Source organism: Phoenix dactylifera, chromosome 1 (assembly GCF_009389715.1).
Source record: "Phoenix dactylifera cultivar Barhee BC4 chromosome 1, palm_55x_up_171113_PBpolish2nd_filt_p, whole genome shotgun sequence".
NCBI lineage: Eukaryota > Viridiplantae > Streptophyta > Magnoliopsida > Arecales > Arecaceae > Phoenix > Phoenix dactylifera.
The window spans coordinates 30,446,945-30,471,265 of NC_052392.1; the positions used below are offsets into that span (position 1 = coordinate 30,446,945).

Here is a 24,321-nt window from a genome sequence, read left to right on the forward strand (position 1 = left end):
AGCGGGCACGAAGGTGAGGGTGTGCAAGAAGATGGGATCTTAAGCTCTCCTCTTTGTCCGATATATTGTTCTTCTCCTACACAACTCCTATCATATAAATAAAATAATTAGGAAAACCATGATAAAGAAGCAAAGAAATATTGAGTTAGAGAAATTACTAAAGAAATAGTACTGAAGAGAGATAGGAGGAAGAAAAAAGAGATGGGTTGGTTGGAATAGTGTGAGGGAAAGAGAGAGAGGAAGAAAGAAGAAAAGAGGGGCAGTACAGCTTACCCAAGAAGAAGAAGAGAGCAAAGATGGGGGTCTTGGTGCCTCAATGTTCAAATGAATGAAGAAATAAAGAAGGACTGAAAGAGAGGAGGACGAGATAGTGCGAAGGGAAGGAAGAGAGAGAGAGCGTGTGGAGGTAGTCTCAATGGAAAGAAAAAGAAATTGGAAAAGGGATGGGGGTAGTATCTTTTGAACGAAGGAAGGATTCACCTTACTTCATGCATATCCACCTTTGGTTCTCCTGCCGCACAGATCTCAAAGATCTCCTTGCTCCATCATTCACTGCCTATATAGTTCTCAAAGTAGACGGTGGATGATCCAAGGGTGGATTCGTGAGAAGGTGGGGGAGCTCATATTGGGGTTGGAGTCCTTCCCTTCTTCTGCTCCTCCTTTTCAAGACTGACCTAGTTTCGGTTAGTCTGTGTCCTCACATTTTCTCCTCCTTATGCAATCAAATAATGGCGTCGAGCAGATTTTTCTTCAACTCAGTAATACCACCAAACTTTCTACTCTATACTTCGAGTTTTTGTCTATGACCTCTTAATTTCTAAACCAATCATAGGCCCTTTAAAGATAGGTCCACCCACCAGTCAAGAATTAGAGCATCAAAACCTATAATTTTGGTTCACATTTGTTCAATCAAAACATATATCTAAGCCTCAAAATTCCAGCATTAAATAGGCATAGGAATGATCAAAAAGGTGACAGGGATTGTTGAAGGAAGTCATAGCTGGATATTTGCTCTCCTAACCAATTGTAATAAAGAAGATATCCAACTAAGACATCACCAGATCCTCCCTCACCTTAGACCATTTGTAATATCAACCTTGTTATGTCAATCAACGCCAAACTTCTAATAACTCGTGCAAATGCATCCATGTCCCTACATGAAACTCGTGCAACAGACCATGGTAAACTATAAGCACTTCCAACCAATTCCTCCTGCCAGCCAGTCTATCATTCGGTCCATAATAACCCATCAAAAGCCATTAACCCACCAAGGTGGTAGCCTAGTGGTACTGGGCAGCAATTCTAACCATAAGGTCCCAAGTTCGAATCGCTGAGGCGACGATTAAATTGTGGACCGAAGCTCATTACTTTGGCCACTGCTTGGACTTGTGGTGTAGGACCGCTCTTGAACCGCTAGTAGCCGGGGTGGTGCCGGGTGTGACGTACTCATACGTGGGACTTGAGCTAGAACTCAGAGGAGTAGCTGAGCCGGGCCTACGGGTGGGGAGGGTATGAGTAAAACCGGTCGGGGTGCCCAACACACGGCCATTTCTGCCCGCATCGAACATTCTCCTGGCGGGGCGGGGGCCTAGTGGGGGTTGCTACGCGGGGGTGGGCTTGTCCCTTCCTCCCCCCTACCCCTTTTTTTAGCAAAAAAAAAAAAAAAAGCCATTAGCCCTATTAACAAGCAGCACTGACAAGTTGAAATTTCCTCTTATCACCACTGCACAAACTACTGCCAAACTATTCTTCCGCCTATTAGTTGAGTGCCAAAGGCTCTAACTAGGTCCCTGATCCAATGCTACGAAGACTTTGAGCCAAAGAGTTTGCCAGCTTTTATTACATGAAAACTATTTTATTGTGCCGGCTTACTTATGATTAAGGGTGCCAATGGGTCGGGTCAAACATGTCATGAATGATTTCGATCTGACCCAAACCCAACCCAATCGAAGATTAGGTCAGGTCGGATCCACGGCTAAAATTTTTGATCAATGGATCATTCAGGTCGGGTTAAATCCTTGTATAACCCTATCTCAACCCAAAAAAATTAAATTCTAATCAGATCTTGGCCTCTAGCTAGCCTGGGCAGTGAATGGGTTATGGAATATGGGCTGCAGCTACAGCTTGTAGGCCTACAGGTCTAAATGGGTAATCCAAGTTCAGGTTGAGTCGGATCGGATTTTTGGGTAAACAATCCAAACTTGATTCAAAAAAAATGCGTTGGGTCGAGTGCGGATCGGGTTGAGATTGGGTTGACCCAGACCCGATCCGGAAAATAAAATGGGTCCATGTTTAGGACCTAACACGAATCCTCCAATTTAGGTTTGGGTAGCGGGTCGGGTCACGGGTCAACCCGACCCGACCCATTTGCAGCCTTACCAATGGAGCCTGAATCCAAAAAAAGAAAAGTCTACAAAAAGTAGGAATAAGAGATTGGAAAACTCTTCATTTTAGATGAGCAAAAAACAAAAACAAGAGAAAAAGTGATCAAACATGCCTAATCTTTCTATGCTTATTTCCCATGCTCTACAATTCGCCAACTCCAACATAAAAAGAGGGGCAGCTATAGAGGCAGCAACACCTTCAACTCCTCTAGTATAAGTTACAATTTACCAAATATGCCTACATCTCCTTCGCTTGTTAGTTTACCCTTCCCCTCAATCTCCATCGCTATCCTCTCCTTTACTCTCATTTCCTCTCCCCTCTACCTTCTTCATAGTTATCTCACCACTATGAATTAGAGTCTCCATTGCAACAATGTTCCAAGGTCCCTTCACTTCCATCTTTTTATCTTGCAATTGGCCTCTTTCTTATCTCCTTGCAAATCAAGACTCTGTATCCAAGAATAACGTTTTATATCTTGAGATCTCTTCCTCGGGGAACTGTCAAGATGTTTCTTGATCAGAAAAGTTCAAGATGAAACAGGTGTAGGCTATGAGAGATGACTAGTAAAATGATTAGAAAGTGAAGATAGGAATGAGTGGGGGATGAAAGATGGGGGGTGGACTCGGGAGAGAATAGAGGGCAAGAGGGATTCAGTATGTGAGATGGGTCGGAGTAAACATTTATTGACATATGACTATATGAGATTAAGCACTAACAATTATTTTTATCAGATTTATGCCTAACTAATAATACAAATTAATTGTTATATGCTGTGTATTAATTGAGATTGCTTAGGTTTCTCATGAGAAAAATTTGTTACAAACCTCCTAAAAAAAGAAGGAAGATATATAAGGATTATTTTGGGTTGAGGGGATATGGTGGTAATGCACCAAAGGATAATTAGAGTTATTTTTAGAATAGTAGAATATTTACTTGTGAAACTGGGTAGGCTAGTTTTGATGAGTGTGGGATGGGGCTTGGGAAAGCTAGGTGGAGCTTCCTAGTTTTCCTCGTAAAAAAGGAATTATTTAGAAAATGAAGTAATGAACTATACATGAGTTAGAAAAAAGAAGTGTAAAATGAAGATGATAGGGTTACTTGAGAATAGGGGTGCCATTAGATCAAGTTGGATCTAGGTTTTACTAACTCCAAACCTGTACCTGTTGAGGTTTTGAGTCCAATTTTTATTCTATGCTCGATCTATTGAAAGATCCAATTAGGTCTGGGTTCTAGCAATAAAAACATATATCGGGTTTGAGTAGGGTGGTGGTTGGATCCAAATACCCGTCAAGTTTCAAATATTATGCTTGAAGATTTAATGAAGGTAAACAATCCATACCATGCGAAGTATCAATATAATATCTAGTATATACTACAGAAATTAAATAATGAACAACAAGCACTTGATGGTTGATTACATAATAATAATGTACTAAAAATTAACATATATGTTTTCCTAAAAATCAAGTATAAATTCCAGAATATGCTCTAATATGTCATTAATCTTCATTTTTTCTATTAAAGAACATAAAACTAATATATATGTATGTATGTATGTATGTATGTATGTATGTATGTATGTATGTAATAAACTAAGTAATCTACGCAAGCTTGGGTCAGATTTGGATCAAGTCCCGTACAAAAAAACCTCAAACCTAATCTTAGTCTAAAAATTTAGTGAGTTTGACTTGATACCTTACTCAACCCATAGCCGTACTGTATGCGGGTTGGAGTAATGACCCTACTTGGGATACTGCGATTCGAGATAAAAATTAGTACTATGAATCTATGATCAACGTCCATCCGCAAAAAAAGGCATTTGTTCCCCAAAGAAACATGTGCACACGGATCCCCCTACACCGAAACTAGCAGAGAACTTGGAAAAAATATATATTTAAATTCTTCATGCTCTGTAAGCACAGGGCAATCTCTCCCATCTGTTTCTAAAATGGTCATAGAAAAGAAACTGACAACCTCTATGTTCTCTTTACTCCTGTCATACTGCATATTGGGACATTGGTAAATGACCAATATATTATAGTTCTTTATGTTAGGATCATCAATCTGCATCTTGAGGCACCATGTACTTTCATCCTGTCTTGATATGGCCATCCAAGTGGCTTGAAGACCTAACTATTTAATCTTACTAGTTCTCCGATACATTAGCATGTGATGGTATCTTGAAATAAAAATAACACAATTATTGTCATTAAGATAAGGTATAACCTTGCAAGCTAATGATGAGTCTCCATATGGTTTAAGTTCATATTAACAAGATTCATACTTAATCTATACTAGGACTGCCTACTTATTTAGATCCATATAGGTTCAAGTCTAAGTACAGTAGATTGGGATTATTTTTTTAGTTATTTCATTTTTTTCTGTTTTCATTTTTTATTTTTTATTTTTTTTTATACATCCATTCATTTTGTTGCCTTTTAGTCCACACTTAGAATTTTCACAATTATTTCATTACACTTGTTAAATATTTTCATTTTTATCATATCTTGGCCTTATAATTATTATTGGCTTTTCCTTGAAAATAGGATTTTGATTTATTGGCTGAGAGCCTTAATTTATTCTTTCAAATTTTATTTTTAACTACTAGAATAGTTAGATTATTATTGTAATGTTGTTATTGTCTTTTTGCTCTTTATTTAATAATATTTTCATATCTCAATAATTTGTTTTTAATTTTTATTCCTCCTAACTTTTATTTATTAAACAGTACATAGGTGTTTTTTCCCCTTTGCATGGTTGTGGGATTTTACTAGTTTATATTTATTTGCTCAATTATATTAGAAACACCTTATACGTGCCTAATATTGGGACATCAAAAAAATCAAACGGAAGTGTGCTGCCTACAATGAAATTAAGTAGTCCCTGCAATTCGCTTGCCGGAACTAATCCCGTCATGCGACTTGCCGATGCTAGTTTATCTTTGTGCCTGGCAAGTGAAAAAAAATAGATATGTAGGGCCTGTTCTTAATATGTTCAGCAAATAAAATTAACTAACCCCAAAAGTTCTGGTCGAAAAACAATTGTATTCACGTTCAGGGATCTTCCAGTAATTAGTCCGGCTTGCGAATACTAGTTCATTTTTATTTGTACCAGGCTATTCACTGAACTTGAAAAGAATACAGAATACTATGAGGACGTTTTAGCTAAATGTTTTCCAACGGGTCGTGAAAACATTAACACAAGATCCCTCCGTAGTCTTTCCATGTGAACTTGAGAGTCTAAAACCCTAACCCCCTTATTCTTTCCTCTGTTTTTTTTTTCCTCTCCTCTCCACCACCGCCTCAACCAGCGTTCCACCGCTGCGCCGCCGGCTGCCATCGGCCGTCGCTCGACCGCCATCTCTACGACCGCCGCCACCACCAACCACTGGATCCCCGCCGTTTGAGGTACGGCCTCCCTCCTCGTCCGCCTCTCTCTTTGTATCCCCTCCCATTCCCTTCCCGCTTCTTGTTTCACTCTCTTCCTCACTGCTGTATCAAATCTAGCTGAAGGAAACCCTAGAAACCTCGCGTTGCCTTCGCCGCCTTCTTATTCGCATTCAAATCCACTTCCTTTTCAACCCCCAAATCGAGCGGAGAGCGATGGGGATATTCGAACCCTATCGAGCAATCGGTTACATCACTAGTGGTGTCCCCTTCTCCGTCCAGAGACTGGGGACCGAGACCTTCGTCACCGTCAGCGTTGGAAAAGCGTGGCAGATCTATGATGTAAGCTTTCTATCTTGTAAAGTTCGTTCTTTTTCGGTTGTTTGTCGAGTTCTCTTAAGTATGGATAAAATTTATCAAAGAAAATTGAAGTTTGATAAACTTGGGCCCGAAACTTTGCAAGCTGAATTTTCAGAACTTGTAGTAGTGGCCGCCGTTATCATTTTTTTGCAGGTTGGTTCAATTGACATGCCTGCTATGTTTTTTTAATAGGAGCGTACTTAAGATTTACAGTTTAAAAATTGAAATTTGTTCCCTGTAAATCTGTTATTTTTCCGATGTGCAGTGTATTTGATTTTAATTCCATGATATTTTGATAATTATGGTGCATAGATTCTTCAAATGATTAAGAATCAAGTTAATATAAGAACTACTTATAGACATTACATTTTTTTAATGGAGAGTGGTGATTATATGGAGTTGCTGATGTAGATGATCCAGTATTGCAATCATCTACCAATGGGGTTTATCTACAATTATTTCATATTTATGATGGACTAGCAATTTCATATACATTAATCATGCACGGTATACGAATCTATAGTGGACTTGAGCACTTCTCCGAAACTAATATTGTCTGTACTTAGACTATATAGCAGCTTGAGCTGTACATCCAAATAAACATGAATTATGATGGTTTTCATGAACTTATTTTTCTGCCGGAAAGCTCAATTATTTAGAATCCTTTTGATAGACAATAGAGTAAGTTTTTTTTTTTTTAAAAAAAAACAAGATAAGTGATATTTTTGGTGTTTTTTCATGTCACCCTCTGAGTATTGCTTATTTGCATGCATATCCCTCACAAAGTGGAAACATCATCTATAACCTTGTGAAGTACTGAATGTTGCAGTTGTAATAACTTGTTCTAAGGCATGTCACTTTATTAAAAGTTAAAATACAAACTTTAATAATCAAATGACTATATTACTCACTGCATGTCCTATACAACCAGTTGTTCTTTCATATTTTCCTCCTCTTCCCTTTTATATGGTTAGTGTTCTTATATTGGATTAGGACAAGTAGATGCTCCTTTTACTGTTTAACCTACATAAAATTTGCATAGGTCTCTTATACACACAAATTAAATTGGCATGGTGAGTTTTAGTTTTTCATTACGTGGAAGCTGAATAATTGTTTCCTTTACTTTTCTTTTTTTTGCAGTGTGCTAAGTTGACATTAGTGCTTGCTGGTAAGTTTTTTTTGATTATTTTTATATTTGCATAATTAATGTTCTTTTCTCTTCTGTTGGTTCTTCATGTGGACATCTAAAATATAATCATTTTATGCTTATTGAATGTTCATCTCGTCTGTCAACGTATCTGTACTACTTCTATGAAGGTCCTCCTTATCCATGTAAACAGTGCTGATGAAATATATTTTTTGTTATTCATTTTGATTCAAGCCTATGACTTTCAACTTCTGGCAATAGGATCGAAAAGATAGATTTTCATTCATAATATGGAAGAAAGTACATTTATAATATTAGAAAGCACTTTTTTGTCCATAGTTAAAAGCTCCAACAAGGTTTGGAAACTAGGTTGTGCTTTAACTTTTTAGCTGGGTCTCATGAGTTGTAGAATCAGCGACTTTGGCTCTAGTTATGATAGTGATGGTCAATAAATAATGAAAAGAACTTGAAAAATAAATAACGAAAACCATCATACGTCATTTTATATTATATTTTATTGTTTGGGACACTTAGCTTACTATTTATTTGCTGATCTTAGGCCAATTTTACCCCATCACTGCCCCAAACTGGAAAAAAAATCCATAATTTCATTGTGTAATGCTGCATGCATGTGCCTTTGATGATAGCTTAATAGATGACAATTCTTTTAAATTTGAGCTCAATCAGAGTTCAGACCCTTTAATCCACTATTCCCCCTATTCTCTTCTTCCCCTCTAAAAATTATCGCAAAAACCGCAAAAAATCTCTTATATCTAGATAAGTTGTCCCTTTATGAAGAACTTTTGGAAATGGACATGCATTTCTTTTTAACTTGCAAATTTTAAATCTAGTTTTGAGAAATTGATTTTTGAAGGTTAGAGTCATCACCTTTGAGGAAGGACCCTTCTTTAAACTTAAACAACCGAGGAGATTATGTAAGATGACATCAAGCACCTAAATTTACTTGAAGTGAAGAATGGCCCAAAAATGACATCAGATGTCCCATTTCATTAAACTTAGCATGCATGATCAGTTTTAGTGAGTTTTGGTTGGTTTCAAAAGAAGCTGGATGCATTTCTTAGAGTTGCCAAACTCATGCAATTCTTGACTCATCAATGTCCAAAACGCTTCAGATTTGGCAGGAACTTCAACCCCTAGCTTTAATATGTGAAATGCCATCTTGACCCATTTTCATGTATCTTGAATATCAACACATTCTGAAGGGTGGAATTTCAAAGTGAAGATTACTTGCAGAGGTGGATTACATATGTTTATAATCGTTTCCAATCGAATAATAGCGTCTTTCCAGAAATCATCAGCAAGGGCAGTTTTTTCCTCTTTGGCAAACCACTATTTGATATCTTGATAGAAGACTATGTCATATAATGCTTTCAACATATGATGGGCCATGCTACAGAGGATTGGAGACTAATTTTTTTTACTGCTTGAGATATTTGACTACTTGACGGGCTGAACCATTTACATATGGTGTTATGGACAAAATGTCACGTAATTGCAATCGCTTGGAATCTAACATTATCACTGGTAAACAGTGCTTCAAATGTTTCTTAGGTGATCCAGTCTGGTACAAAATGAATGTTGAGACGAAGCTGCAATCTGCAGGAGTTCTCCCCTCTCCCCTGAATAGAGATCATTTATTTCCGATTTAATGAACTTACACATTTAATTTAATACACTAAATAAATATGAAAGTACAATGACTTAGATGCCTTATCATGAATTATTTTGTTTTTATTTGGGCCCAAATAATGTCAATGAAAATTCAATAACAGCCTTTTCAAAGTGAGTGTACACACTGCTGATCGTAAAATAGAAACAAAAATTCAAGTGTTTTGGAGGTTTCTAACCTATGCATCACATGGACACAAAATGGATGGTAGCAATATAGACAAAAAGATAAATTGCATCATAGGCCATATGATTTGAGACAAACTCTAGAGCTTGATCAACATATCTTGAAAACAAACCAAAATTCAATTGATCTGGATGTTTGTTACGTGCCCTGCCAGTTTATTAATTTGTCAAATTCATCCTTATTTCATCCTATTTCTAATACACTTCTATTGTTCTTTTTTCTTAACCATGTGCATAAAATATCTTCCAGGACCCCAATTACCGAAGAAGATCCGAGCTCTTGCATCCCACAAGGACTACACATTTGCTGCTTTCGGAACTGAAATTGGAGTTTTCAAACGTGCTCAGCAGGTTTATACATAGCAGAGAATCACCTTTTGCCGTAGTTGAAGTATTTTGCAGTTCTAGTTATAGGAATATATTTTATTAAGATTCATATATGAAGATACACGTACTGGTTGAAGATTCATATGCTGTGGTCAACAAGTTTAGTTCCAAACCACTGGTGAGTGTTGTAAAAGATTTAGTGCTTAGATAAACAAGAAGTTATCAAAATGAATATGTCTGGGATTTTTTTTGAATCATTGGAAATAGAAAGTTAATATGAAAAGCAATAAAGACATCAAATACCAAAATAGTGTTTAGAAGAGATCATGACAGTTAGGAAGTGGAGAATAAATATAAAGAAGTAATGAAAATGTTTTAATGAAGCATCATAATACGTGCTTTAGTACAGTATCTTACGAATTATATGTGGTTGCAACTTTTTACCTTTTTTAAAAGAATATCCTATTGCTTATTTTATTTACTTTATACTAATGTCCAACAATGTCCAAAAGCTATTAGTATTCTGTGTTCACATTTTACTACAACTGAGTGCATTTGGATCTCAAAATGTGCTACCTTCTATTTTGGTTACTTATGCTTTGCACCAGAGCATGCATGCACACACCACCCCACAAAAAAAAAGTCAAAGAGAAAAGCATGACAGGCTTCTGAAATATCACTTTCCATTGAGTTTGTAGTAAAAACCATAGATGGTTGTCATCTTTCGCCGTTCAGGAGACAGGAATATCAGCAAAGAATGTTCTACTGGCTTACATGTTTTAGGATTGTGTCATTCTTTTAGTTGAACATGCAGTGTCATTATAGTCTTAACAGAAGTCTTGGTTAGCTACATTTCATTTTTTTTATTTTGCAGAGTATATTTATTCTTCTTAACATATCAAAATTCTCATATATGGATCAAAAATGCTGTAAAATGAGTTATAAGCAACTTCCTTTGTATGGCTTATTACTCTTTTTTTCTTTTCTTAATTCTTTACATTTTTCAACTTTGCTGCATGTTTTAGGAAAATAGACATGTTCATTCTCTCAGGAGATAAATCTTCTTAATCACAACAATTTATCACAAAATATGCTACTTTGGAAACTGTAGGCAGGGAATTGCCATTCAAAATAGATCACTATGGAAAATCTATTACCGTCCTCCTTGACTGACTAATGTTAGTATTTTATTGTTTAGTATACCCCCATCCCTTGTGGATGCATGTCCTTCCAAATCCATAATCATCATCATCAGGCCTTGCCCCTATGTGGGTTTGCTTTAGCTTTATCTATCTTCATGCACCAAGCATCCTATTTATGGTTGCCTATGATGTTCTTTTAAGCTTTTTAATACCATCCCTTATAACTTCCATCCATGTAATCTTAGCTATTATCCTCCTTTTCCTATATCCTCAATAAAGATTAGTGATACCTCTCCGTACTAGAGCTCCCTTAGTTCTTCAATGTACATGCCCATACCATATCAATTGGTTCTCCATTATTTTATCCTTAATTTGTGCAACTCCTAATACTTCTATGATATGCTAATTTCTTACTCTATCCTTCTTAATTTTCTGTTACCCCCTCCAAATGTTATGCCATTGCCCAATTAGTTTTCCATTCCAATTTTTACCATGGTCACTTTACTGGTATTTCACTTTTTGAATCAGGTAGCCGCATGGAGCAGACATGAAGAAAAAATTAATTCATTACTTTTGTTTGGAGACCATATTCTAAGCCTTGATATTAAAGGTAATGTATTTATATGGGCATTTAAAGGAGTAAAACTGAACCTTGAACCAGTTGGACATATTCAGTTAGAAGCCAAATTCTCTCCAAGCTGTATAATGCATCCTGATACTTACTTAAACAAGGTAACTGCAGCCTCAGTTTTAATTCCTGATGGAATTTTGACTTTTGACTCTTATTACAAATACTTGCTTCATAAGGAACTGAAGATTATGGTTCAAACAGGTCATTGTTGGTAGCCAAGAAGGTCCGTTGCAATTATGGAACATCAGCACCAAGGAAAAAATATATGAATTCACAGGCTGGAATTCATCTGTTTGTTGCTGTGTTGCATCGCCTGCATTGGATGTAGTTGCAGTTGGCTGTTCTGATGGAATGATTCACATTCACAACCTGCGTTATGATGAAGAGTTAATTTCATTCACCCATTCTACACGTGGTGCTGTGACTGCTTTATCATTTAGAACTGGTAATCTTTTCAGCTGAAGTATTGTTTAAAGGACAAGTTAGAGTTAATGAGGCACCATATTTTTCTAGCATTATCTTTAATTATATAATAATTGTTTTAAATCCCTTTAAAATATGAATCAACATGTGATTATTTCATCCACATTTAAACCTTTTCGTTTTCATCATATAATATTTTGTGTTGTTTTCATACATATAAAGAGCTACACATAGCTTATATCTAATGTTAATAAAGCAAATGCTTTGGTTGTGTTATTGCACTAGAATTCATCTCGGTCACCTCTCCTTCAGTCTAGGAATTTATAAATATGTGTATTTTGTATATAGCAAGCACTACCTTGTTTCTTCGTCTTACTAAAATGCTTTTAGGGGAAGAATCATAGCAGAGGCAGCATGGTTGATTGTGACTGTCCTATCAGCAAGATCCTTTATTTTTATTTTCTATGAGTGAAACATGGCTGGACTTTGGCATGAGGCCTTTCTCGCTGTTATAATTCCACCATCTTTGTTCATAGATCTGTCTGTCTTATCTTTCTATGTTCTGTAAAGCAAAAAAGAGAATTATATCAACCATAAGCTGGAGCATGTGTGTATTAATTCATGTAAATAAAAAAGTTCAACACAAATAAGTCTAATTGTGAACATTTCACTGATCCATAGATTATGTCTGTCCATCATATGGCTTCCTCTTTAGTCACTTGTGCATTGCATGTGCTAGTCTTGAGTCATATTTGTGTACCCACTTATCATTTCAATTAATTGGTTCCTACTTTGAGAGATGTGCTTGTCAATTAAATTTATCAAGTTTAAATCTGGAATTTTTGGTTAGTCATCTCATATAACGACAGGAGTAGATGAATATCCACTTATGAAAGAAAGCTAAGATATGATGATGCTTTGATGGTGAGTAACTAAAATGGAACATCAAAATTCTGGTGAATATTTTGTTGGATCTAATTAGGTTGCTACGCCATTATGGACTCATTAAAAGTCATATTTCGGTCATATTTTACTTGTTCATAGTGTTAAATGAAGATACCTGTACTAGCTTTATGACAGTTAATTGTGATTACTCTTTGTTGCATTTTTTCTGTCATTGTGCTAGATGGACAACCTCTTCTAGCGTCTGGGGGTTCATCGGGCATTATAAGCATATGGAATCTGGAGAAAAGAAGACTACAATCAGTCATCAGGGAAGCTCATGATGGTTCAATAATATCACTCCATTTTTTGGCGAATGAGCCTGTTCTTATGAGTTCTGCTGGAGATAATTCAATAAAAGTAAGAAGTTTACGTGCTGTATTTTTTGGCATATTTGTATATATTTTTCCTGTACATATTGCAAATGCTAGCTGTAGTTTAGTTTATGCAATGCCATGCTTGGAGGTATACACTGAAGTAACTCAAGCAGGTAAATTGGGGGTTTTAGTGTGGTCCAAATATTGTTGGTTACTGACATCCCTTCTCTTGTACTTTTTGAGAATTCCAGGGAAATCAGTTTTTGTCTCAATTCTTGATTGTTGCTTTAGATCATTAAAAGTGTTTCTTTTTTTCCTTGAATGAAAGGATTGGAAGTGGTTGCTGGGTAGTGATTCATCTAATCAGATGCAGACTCTAAGCTTGACTGGTTATTTGGTTGGTGGAGTGATTATCTATTTTGGGACTTGTCGCTGATGATGATGATGAATATCATTTTTGTATTGCAGAATTGGCAGGGTTTAGGTTCTCCTTGGATCAAATTTAGGCCTTGACATGCCCATATTTCTGCTTCCATGTTAAATTTCTTGTTTTTTGCTTACTGGACCAAACTACAAAAACTTATTTTTCTTTCTGAAAGGCAATCATAGTCATCCACTCATATCTATGATATAATTCCAATGATTGAAATGTGTCAGTATGATGGAAGTCTTAGTATATGACCAGAGATACCCGAAGATCCATGATGCTTGACTTTGCTCATTTATTCATTGAACATAACTTCTTTTTTTTCCAATTAAACTGACATATTGGCAGGCCAAAAGGACTAAATATCAACAAAAATGCCACCCATTTTTTATTCTACATTAACATGTAACTTATTTTTCTTCTGTATATGTAACTTTGATGTCATCCCACACTATTATCATCTGTCGAATAGCCTTTGGGCATTGGCTATTTTGAGTTTAGGAGGATATTGAGTTTATTTGTTTTTTTTTAATTCTTACAACCTTTGTTACTTATTTTAACTGGAATTATTTAAACCATCTGCCCTTTCTAATAGATGTGGATATTTGATACAACTGATGGGGATGCTCGTCTTTTACGCTTTCGAAGTGGTCATAGTGCTCCACCGCTGTGCGTAAGGTGAAACAATTAGTCCCATGACTTGCTCTTTATGTGTGATATTTGTTACTAACTTATCAAGATTGTTTACTTATAAAAATTCTCCAATTTTTTCATCAGCGCTATTCATTATTTCCTACATTTTCAGTTGTCGCATATTGGTGGTTTGATTTACTGCATTGATGGTTTAATTTATTTTCCTTCTCCAGTGTCTCCCAACCAGATGAGAATTGGACTGTTTTTAGATCTTTTTGATTTCATATTTTCTCCTTGTTTTTATCTTGTAAGAACTCCCATACTTTTAGGCCCTCTTGGCGAGATTCACTGCAATTTTATGGCTAAAGTACAGCTTAATAAGTTAATCCCGAGTTTTAATTTTTGCAATATCTGGACGAAAGCTTTAGGAAGGAGTTAATGGTTTCAAATTGCTATTTATGAAGACACCTTGTCTGTGCATGTTTTATTCTTGTCAGCCATTTTTGAAAGGGGTATCCTGTGTACTCACTTGGGGATACTTGACAGTGAAGACACTTGAACATACTCAAATGTTTACTTGGTTGTTATTTCTTCGAGCTACTTGATCTTCTTTGTTGGTTTCATGCTGTTGCCAATTTAACAATAAGTTTGTAATTTGTTTAGTACCACTAAATTTCAATATCTGAATTTATTTGGAGTGTCTTATCAAACTCTAGGTGTTTTCTGTTAAGGGTAATTGATGACTTCTATCCAAATGGCTAATTTATGGGATCTCTGATGATACCAGATTCTATGGAAATGGAAGATACATTTTATCAGCTGGTCAGGATCGTGCTTTTCGTCTTTTCTCTGTCATTCAGGTTTGGCACTTATTTTTTTTCTTTTTATTGCTGTTCTTCCCACTTCTGCTTTGCTCAAACTATGATAATTTTAAGTAAACATTATCTATTCTATGATCTCTATGTATTTTAGTACTTAAAAAAAGTCTGCTTACCTAGTTGTATGCTAATCCCTCTAACAGGCAACCCGACTTTGATATTCTGTTCTGAACCATGCATTCTGTGTTCTTATTACTAAAACTAAGTACAACTCTATTTTACATGTTCCTGGATCCTTCTTGTTTTTCCATTTTGTGAAGAAATTCTTTCTTAAAGCAGTTCACATAATGCATCAACCTCTAGAATGTAAAAAAAGCCATGTTTGACTTTACCAGATTGGTTTTACAAAAATAAATTTTGAGGAAATGTAGAATTTTGGTATGACTACTAGAACATAGAAGACTAGGGTGAAGTAGTCAAAATCAAATATGATAATTTTTTTTGTAAAGAAAAAAAAACACTAACAGTTCATTGCAAATCAGCTGCACCTGAAGTAAGTGCATAAATTGTTGTTAGGTTCATTTGATTTATGCTTTGTTTTTGCTTAATATTGGCAACATCCCTAAGTAAGATGTCATTTGGTTTTTGTCTACATTGTCACTGTATTTATTATTGCTGAGCAGGATCAACAAAGTAGGGAGCTTTCTCAGCGGCATGTAACTAAGAGAGCCAGGAAACTTAGAACAAAGGTATGCTTAAGAATAACAAACAGTTCATTATATGTTAGTATATCTTTTTTATGACTGTTATTAAGTGATGGACTTTCTATGTGCCTCTTCATTTCTTGTTTGTTGTCCCTATGTGTAAGATTGCAAAGTGTAAAAACTCCACTCATCAATATCTTTATTTGCCAACCCACAGGAAGAAGAGATTAAACTGAAGCCTGTCATTGCATTTGATTTTGGTATGGACTTCCCTCTGGATGTCATTTCTATGCATATAAAGTTGTCCTGTCGGTTTCTGGTCTGAGCTTTCCTTAATGCATGAAACTCTAGACATAATGCTTGCACAATACATATTCTAGCATTTTGCATTTTCAAGGGCATGGGAAGGTCAGGAGACATGCTTTCCTCAAGTCATATGGAGATTGAAGGTTTTATGCAAGCATACAAAATCCCACTTTAGAAAATGACATGGTGGATACTTATTTGCTAAAACAAGTAGGTGTTCATGTTTGCAGACATGCTTGCCTGTGCCAGGTCTAGCCACATGCCAACCATGCATTGCATGATGGATTTTTATGCTGGTAGCTGTGATCTGCCATGGGCCAAAGTTTATTTGGCATCATTGATTACGTTGTTTGAGGGCTTATGTTTGTGTCAAGTTGCTAATATAGTTACATTGGTTATTTGAGTGCTTTTGTTTGATGTGCTACTTCACCATTTATAATATTTGTTTAGACATGCAGTGCACATGTGAGTGATTTGGAATTTTATTGAGGTGCATAGAGAACGTTTGATGAAGAGCTGCAGATGTTTCATGGATTTGAGTGTTTTAAGGAAGTTAAATGGTAGACCCAAGGTACGCCGAACCGGTACCGGTCGGCGTACTAGTGAAGACCCGGACCAGTCCGGTACGGGCTGAACCGGCCGGTACGGGCTGAACCGGCCGGTACAGGCCGGTTTAGCATACCATGGGTAGACCCCTATGATTTGATGGAAGAGAAGACACTTGATTGACAATTCTGACAATTATGGACTTGCTGTTCCTGGTGGTGATGCAACATTTTTCCTCTAACATGAAGTGGATGACATTTGCTAAGGCAAGAAATATTCTTAGCAGTCCCTCTCAATTGACATCTCTTTTGGGTCTCATCAGTAATCAGCTCATATCCCTGCCAATGGATTTTCCTTTATAAAGTAGGATCCTTCACTGCATGTCTTTGATTAGGGCATGTTGTCGATCACATAATATATGTTTCTGTATGTATATATTAAAGTGTTTGTCATCTAAACCCAAATTTATGTTGTCCTTCTATGATCTGAACAAGTTCATTAGTTAAGCACCCTACTCCTTTGTCAGATCCTTGCTAGTACCTCATGCCCATATCAGTTCATTTTATGATCAGTTCATGGCTCAGGAATATTGTAAGTTGGAAAACAGTGGGATATGAAATCTTTTTTGGATGTTAGAATTTCATGAAAGAGCATCAATCCCTCCTTCCCTTTACAGTTAGACAGCTGAAATTTAACTGCAGTAGCTTGTAAGCCATGCCTGGTCATTAGCTATTAACCTCATGACAATGTTCCTAGAGATTGTGCCAGCAGTTCTGGCTTGAACCAGTTAAGAGTTTTCTTTTTGGGTGTGTGACATGCAGGGGTCATATCAAACCTAAGGGTCTTCAATAATTTGATGATACATAACACTTGTTCAACAAGTTATAAATTGGTATTATTTTTCAAATATATATTATTTCACGATCTATTTATTACTTTTCTGGTTTATAGTTGCTTTGCATTTTGTTCTGAGAGGTATTATGAATTTCAAGATAATATTTTGCAAGATGGCCCAAGTACTGTTTAGTGATTTGTTTGTAAACAAATCTATTTTAGCTGAGATTCGTGAGCGTGATTGGTGCAACGTTGTCACTTGTCATATGGATACTCCACGGGCATACGTATGGCGACTTCAGAACTTTGTTCTCGGTGAGCATATTCTGTCACCATCTACAGACAACCAGACACCGGTTAAGGTATGCTATTTTATAAACTTTACAGATTCATAATCTTCTCACTTGGTTCAGACTAAAAATTTATCGGTCTTGAAGATACGTCAACAATGGTAGTTACTTAGGGTTATTTAGCACCTCCATAGCGGACATCAGCATTTGCTCATAGTTCTGTGGATACTGTGGTTTACTGCATTGATGAAGTCAATTTGTTTATATTTTCAATGTTGTGTAACAGGCCTGTGCAATAAGTGCATGTGGTAATTTTGCCATCTTGGGCACTGAAGGTGGTTGGGTCGAAAGATTTAATCTTCAATCAGGAATTAGCCGAGGCAGTTACATGGATATTTCTGAGGCAAGACAGTGTGCACATAATGGGGAAGTTGTTGGAGTAGCTTGTGATGCTACAAACAGCATTATGATAAGTGCGGGATACCAGGGTGATATCAAGGTATATTCCTCAAATTCTGCTTTGTTTATATTATTTTATATCTCTATCTTGCAGATAGTAGTGGTTTGGTTTTTTTCGTATAAGCCTAATTTTCTTTGTGGTGAGTTCATTTGAAAATATTTCTCAAACAGAAGTGCATATGATATTTAGTCGGGCATTGGGACTGTTCCAAGTTTGAGCCAGTTTCTCACAGTATGTTTCTAACCTCTGATAACATGAGACTTTCAGGTGCTGGAGGGAATCTGCGTTATGCCTAATATGAGAAAATCAGTTTGTCCTTCTAATAGGAGTGAATGAGTACAAGTTATACACATGCAGTCTAGCATAGTCTCATGCAAGAAATAAAAACAACTAAAGCTAGGATCCATGTGTATACTTTGATGTACATTTGCTTTGTAATAGGCTACTGCACTATTTGTCACCAATAGGTGCAAGTCTTTTTGTGTGTAAAGTATTAAAACCTGCTAGAAGTATGTGAAGGTATAATAAATTTTACCAAGAAATGATGGTTTAATTTGTGATTCCGTTCAAACATGTCATCCTGCCTTATGTGACCATGTTACCATCTCTTTGATTAACTCTCTCTAGCTGAACACAACTTGCTATGATCAATCCTGGATGTTGCTAGAATCATATGGTTCCATCACATGCAAATGGGTTAGGTAAATGAGAATTCTCACAATATGGACCCAATTATGGGGTCTAACCAGACTTGGTTCTGGAAAATTTGGACCAATCTGTGTAGCCTAGGAATCTGGATATTGGACAAAATATATTGATCCAACTAGATATCTCTCAATTCCACAACCAGATTCTTGTAATATTGCATATTCTTTTCACATTCATTTATCACCTAGGTGATTTGTAAAATTCATATTTTATTCATTAGTAAGAAATTGCAGTTAATTTATTGTTATAGATTTGGTTACTGTGGCACTTCCTTTTGAATTGATAATTCAATTTCAGAGTGCTCCTCTCTCTCAGCCTCAGCTTTTCTTCAATTTTCTAATCTATAAACTATGTTACTGTCAGAATTGGTGGTTTTTCAATTCTTTTTCATATGCGTACATGCACTTTGTTTATGCCTGAGTAACGAGTCATGTATCTTTTTGCAGGTGTGGGATTTTAAAAGTCGTGAACTAAGATCTAGATGGGAAGTTGGATGTGGTGTTACAAAAATTGTATATCACCGAACGAATGGTACTATCCTAACTCTTTCATTTTTGGTATTCAAGAGGAGCATGTGATTTCATATAACTTTTTATTTTGCTTTAGGTCTTCTGGCAACTGTAGCAGATGATATGGTTCTCCGGCTGTTTGATGTTGTGGCACTACGGTTGGTTCGTAAATTTGAAGGTCATACAGATCGTATCACTGATTTGTGCTTGAGTGAGGATGGAAAATGGCTACTGTCTTCCAGTATGGATGGGAGTCTAAGAATCTGGGATGTCATATTTGCTAGACAAATAGATGCATTACATGTTGATGTGCCTATAACAGCAGTATCTCTATCTCCTTCCGTGGATATTATGGCAACTTCTCATGTCGATCAAAATGGTGTCTATCTTTGGTGAGTTTATGTTTAATTTTTTGGTTAGATCAATTTCCTTTGCAATGACCGGATGAGCTTTTACCTAGGAAGAGAACCTATCAGCTGGCATTACCATTAGCAGCACTGGCTGTATATATAATATGTAAATCTTAAATATATTGAGAATGCAGTGAATATATTAAGAATGATGTTTATAATTTCGGCTATTAACTGGCATTTGCAATTCACAGCACTGACAGAACATATAATATGTAACTTTTAAATAAAAACTCGGGTAAGGATAGCTCAGAATTATGAATTTCTGGACAAAATTTTCCCTAATTCATGTGGGAAAAGCCATTTGTACTTTTGTTGGTGTTTAACAGCGGCAGCATATTCTCATATTTTGAGATGCCATCATTCTCATAAAAATGGCTGTTCAAATCTTCTTTGATATTCCAATTCTTATTGTTGCATGGTTATTCAATACAAATATTCCTGTTTGTTTCTTTTTGTTGTGTTGGGTAACAAACAGTGGGTACATTTTGTTATTTCTCGTGGTCCAAGAGTAAATTTTGTTTCAACATCTGCTATGTTTTTGAAGTCTCAGGATTTGTGTCCTCTGGTTATCAGGGTTAATCAGGCAATGTTCTCTGGATCCTCCAATATCGACTTCTATGGAAGTGGGAAAGAAGTTCGGAAAGTCCAAATGCCATCTGCTTCTTCAAAGGAAGTATCTGAGGAAGATGAATCCATTCATGCTTCAGGGGATCCATATCAAATAGAAAAAGCTTGCCCTGTGCCTTATCATAGTCTTCAAATGCCTAATCTGATCACACTTTCCTTGCTTCCTAGGAGCCAATGGCAAAGTTTGACTAATTTAGACATTATAAAGGTTCGTATTGGAATATTTTTGTCAAGCTTGATGGACAGTTGATTTTACATTTTACATGGCATGGTTTTTCAAGTTAAATAAAATCTTTCCCCCTTGAAGTATTATTTTTACAATTATTTTAAATTGCTTCATGCGTGTCAATGTATGGCATGTGTTTTTATTGCTAATGATATCCACCTTTGGATTAAGGCTTTATTTTGTGTGTTTTTTAAACTACTTTCAGCTGCGTAACAAGCCAGTTGAACCGCCAAAGAAGCCAGAAAAAGCACCTTTCTTCTTGCCATCAATTCCATCTCTTTCAGGGGAGATATTGTTTCAGCCTAATGTGGACACTACCAATGAAGAAAAAAATAACAAAAATAATGAGCTGATGCGTAATAACAAAAAAGTTGATTTATCTTCGCAGTTTATTCTGCTGCTACAGTCCTGTGCAGAAACCAGAAATTGTAAGTACATTTTAGATTCTGTTTGGATTTACTTGTGCACGCGCTATGCGCTTGAGAATGCATTATTGGGAAGAGTATGGGAAGAGGATGTCTTCCATAACAAGTATCATAATTCCAAAGTTGTGTGTTTTCAACCACATCTTTGTTAATTTATTTCTGTTTTCATCAGTTGATTTATGCTAGTTTTAGCAAGGGTGAGTAAACAATGCTTAAAATGCATTAGTTCTATGGAAGATACGTACAAAGGTTAATTTATTCAGCCATATTATTTTTGCTAAAAAATAGCCTATCATCTTTAAGAAAATATATACTGCAAGTCTACTCAATACTGGCCTAGACTTTGCTAAAAAGTGTAACTGTTTTCAACTTACTGGTATTTCAATTATGCAGTTCTGTCTTTAGATTAAAAATTGTAGAAAAAAAGGAAAAAGTGTAAAGGCTCTTGGGTACACAAATTAATGGGACATTTGAATCCTAATTACCCTGTTTGTATCCTATGTGTGGGGAATGCAAGTTGAAATTATCAAATCAGCCGATATAATGAAATGGAGGAAAGGAGAACCCAGTATTTAAGAAGGCCACCGGTTCTGCAATGTCAAAGATTTCTGTGATATGTCAAATCATCATTTAAATGAGTTTCAGTATCCTGTATTATATGGATATCATTCCAAGTGCATATTATTTGCATATATGAGACATTCAACAGGTGTCTGAGCGAAGCATCTGAACACCCCCTCAAGGGTCATCAGCCTGTTGTTAATTTTCATTTTGTTTTATCTGTACATCTATATTCCTTCTGTGGTTTCCATACTGAAGTTCTAAAGGTTCATACTTCTTTTTCTTTTCTTTTGCAGTTTCAGCATTCACAGACTATATTAAAAGTTTATCTCCTTCAACTCTAGATGTGGAGCTTCGTATGCTGCAGATAATAGATGATGGAGATTTGCAAAATATAGATCAGAGGCCAGAGTTGCATTCTATTGGACAGCTTTTGGATTATTTTATTCATGAGCTTTCCTCCAGAAATAACTTTGAATTTATTCAAGCAGTTATTAGATTGTTTCTTAAGGTATGTATTAATGTTTCTTTTCTTGTGGACCTTGGTTATATGTTCATTTATATGTAGTTTCTGGTTGTGTGAAAAATACAAATGATTCTCGATATATATATATATATATGTAGAGCTAGACTTGGCTACATTTGAGTGGACCTCCACTAAGATCTGGTCAGGTCCAATATACACACACATGCATACATATGTACATACATACATACATACATATGTATACGTATACATGCATACATACACATGCACGTATACATATGTATACATTTATATATGTATAGATACTTATACATATATATACATACACACACACATATACATACATATATATAAAATCATAAACATGCTCACAAATTAAAACCAATTCAAAAATTGTATGACCATCTTTTGAAATGCTGACAGAATTTATTTGGATTTTTTTCACTAGCAAGATCAGTTTTAGAAGTGCCTAAGCATTATTCCCACTGGAATTTTCTGAATTATAATGACAGTCTCTCTCTCTCTCTCCCCTTGATGGTGATCTGTAGAGAAAAATTTTCAAACCAACTGCTTTAGAGGAATTGTTTTATCCTCTGGATTTTTAAAATTTATGTGCAGGTTTTCTCCGAATTCATCGACTTGACCTTTTTTAAACAGATACATGGTGAAACAGTGCGGTGTCATACAACTCTACAGGACAAGGCAAAGAGGCTTCTGGAGGTTCAAAGTTTGGTTTGGCAGAGGATAGATAAGATGTTTCAAAGTGCCAGATGCCTGGTTACATTCCTCAGCAATTCACAATTCTAGATACAAGGTGCATCTTTTTCTCAGTAATATGCTATGCTGCATCTTTATTTAAGCAGGCTTAAATCCTTTGCTGCTTATAGCCAATCCATGCATAGCTTATAAGATTTCTGGTCAAACATGTGCTTGTGACATCCTTGATATAACTAAGGTTCTATTGGCATCACTTCCGGTTTCCAATTTTCAGTTTTTGTTTCCACAAACACAAACCGAGGCAAAAATGGTGTTTGGTAACCCAGATTTTATTTTCAGTTTTTTGAAAACCCTTTCTCAGTTTTTAGAAATTGTGGGAACTAGAAAATCTGATTTTCAAAGTTTTTGAAAACCAATACCACTTGTGGCCACCACCTCCGCCACCACCTTCTCCTCCACTATTGACACTACCACCAAACCGAACCCAAGTGACTATGAAACAAGTGTTTTTTAAAAAAAATTAAAGAGAAACTGGTTTTACTTTAGAAAACTGAAAATCAAAAACGGAAGTGATGCCAAACACTACCTAAGTCTAGAACTAGTTTCTTTTATACATTTGATTTTATAAGAAAATCACAGGAATGGCGATAATCTTGACAAGTAAAATCATTTGGAAGGAAAAATAAGATATATTACTAAGATATGTTGTTTTACAAGGTACATGTAATATGTTAACATTATAAGATAGTAGAAATAGGCTTCCTAAACTTGTAGAGAGGGCCACTTGACAGTTGCTAACCCTCACTTGATGCTGCTGTTATATTTGCGTTCCAGGACTCCTATATATGCAAACCTTAAAGCCATGCTTGTTTTATTCAGATTTCAGCAAGCAGCAATAGATCCTTCAGCGAGTGATGGATTGTCAGCTAGAGATTTGGGATAAAGTAACAACAGACCGTGTACTTGGCTGGGAAGATCTACATCAAAATTTTGTTGTACATCTCTAGAATTTAGAAAACAGTGATGGTTTGATATTCCTCTGCAAAGTGCAAGAGCATTTTTACCAAGGGTTATCCATAAGATGTCCCTGGTAGGCTTGCGGAGACCTAGAGGATACAGATGTTTCAGTGAGGGATTGTGAGTTTTTGATGCAACCAAGATGAGCTTCGCTGCTTCCCTTCTTGCCTTGACCTCTTTTATGCAATGTTTTCAATATGCATCAGTTAATGTGTAATGACCACGTCGTCTCCAGTTTTGTCCATTATGTTTTCTTCTTTTTTTTTCTTTTTCTTTTATATTTCCTGAGCCTCATGGCGTGCTGGCTTTTTATTATTACCCCTTGAACAATAAAATGAGTATTTAAGAAGGCAGCAGTGAAACATCTGTGAACATTTGACTCAATATTTGGTTTGTTCAGGGATTGCTCACAAATTGAACTGAGCTTGAGCTTATTCGACGCCTAAACAATTTTCAATCTGGGTGTGAGATTTTTGCCAAACTCTTACTATGTTCAGCTCAATTAGTTCAATATGGATGTCATATACATGTTGCAAGAATTTATCTCAAAAATTAGATTCGGCAAGGGGCAGGTTCATGTTTAATATGCATTACCAAAAAGAACATTAGAGTAGATTGAGGATAGTCAGAGCGCCTGATCCCCTGCCAATCAAGGCTTACTTTAAGCTTCTAACATTT

At 36.0% G+C, this 24,321-nt stretch overlaps 1 protein-coding gene across 4 annotated transcripts; it reads left to right on the plus strand.

The window, feature by feature from the left end:
- Nucleotides 1-5,624: 5,624 nt before the first annotated feature.
- LOC103704318 (WD repeat-containing protein 36) lies at nt 5,625-24,077 on the plus strand. Of its 4 annotated transcripts, XR_005513895.1 has the most exons (21): nt 5,626-5,792; nt 5,892-6,113; nt 7,272-7,299; nt 9,404-9,504; nt 11,151-11,354; nt 11,455-11,698; nt 12,803-12,978; nt 13,958-14,040; nt 14,783-14,855; nt 15,497-15,562; nt 15,735-15,777; nt 17,426-17,565; nt 17,780-17,992; nt 19,108-19,192; nt 19,268-19,562; nt 20,157-20,418; nt 20,642-20,864; nt 21,719-21,933; nt 22,567-22,723; nt 23,506-23,716; nt 23,811-24,077. XR_005513895.1 is itself a non-coding variant. In XM_039131625.1 (20 exons), exons 2-19 carry the CDS (start codon nt 5,988-5,990, stop codon nt 22,714-22,716), a joined length of 2,727 nt encoding a protein of 908 aa, XP_038987553.1. In that variant the 5' UTR covers nt 5,625-5,792; nt 5,892-5,987; the 3' UTR covers nt 22,717-22,723; nt 23,461-24,077. The 4 variants fall into 4 exon arrangements, 3 of the variants coding, with proteins under 3 accessions (XP_038987553.1, XP_038987556.1, XP_038987551.1); XM_039131625.1 differs by having other exon boundaries at nt 5,625-5,792; nt 23,461-24,077; XM_039131628.1 differs by having other exon boundaries at nt 5,625-5,792; nt 23,513-24,077.
- The last annotated feature ends 244 nt before the right edge of the window (nt 24,078-24,321 follow it).

Excerpts from the sequence above, each read along its gene's own strand:
- LOC103704318 (XM_039131625.1), top strand. The coding sequence starts at position 5,988 with ATGGGGATATTCGAACCCTATCGAGCAATCGGTTACATCACTAGTGGT. Across the intron at positions 20,419-20,641 it reads CTAATTTAGACATTATAAAG|CTGCGTAACAAGCCAGTTGA; the intron begins GTTCGTATTGGA and ends AACTACTTTCAG. Across the intron at positions 20,865-21,718 it reads CTGTGCAGAAACCAGAAATT|TTTCAGCATTCACAGACTAT; the intron begins GTAAGTACATTT and ends TTTCTTTTGCAG.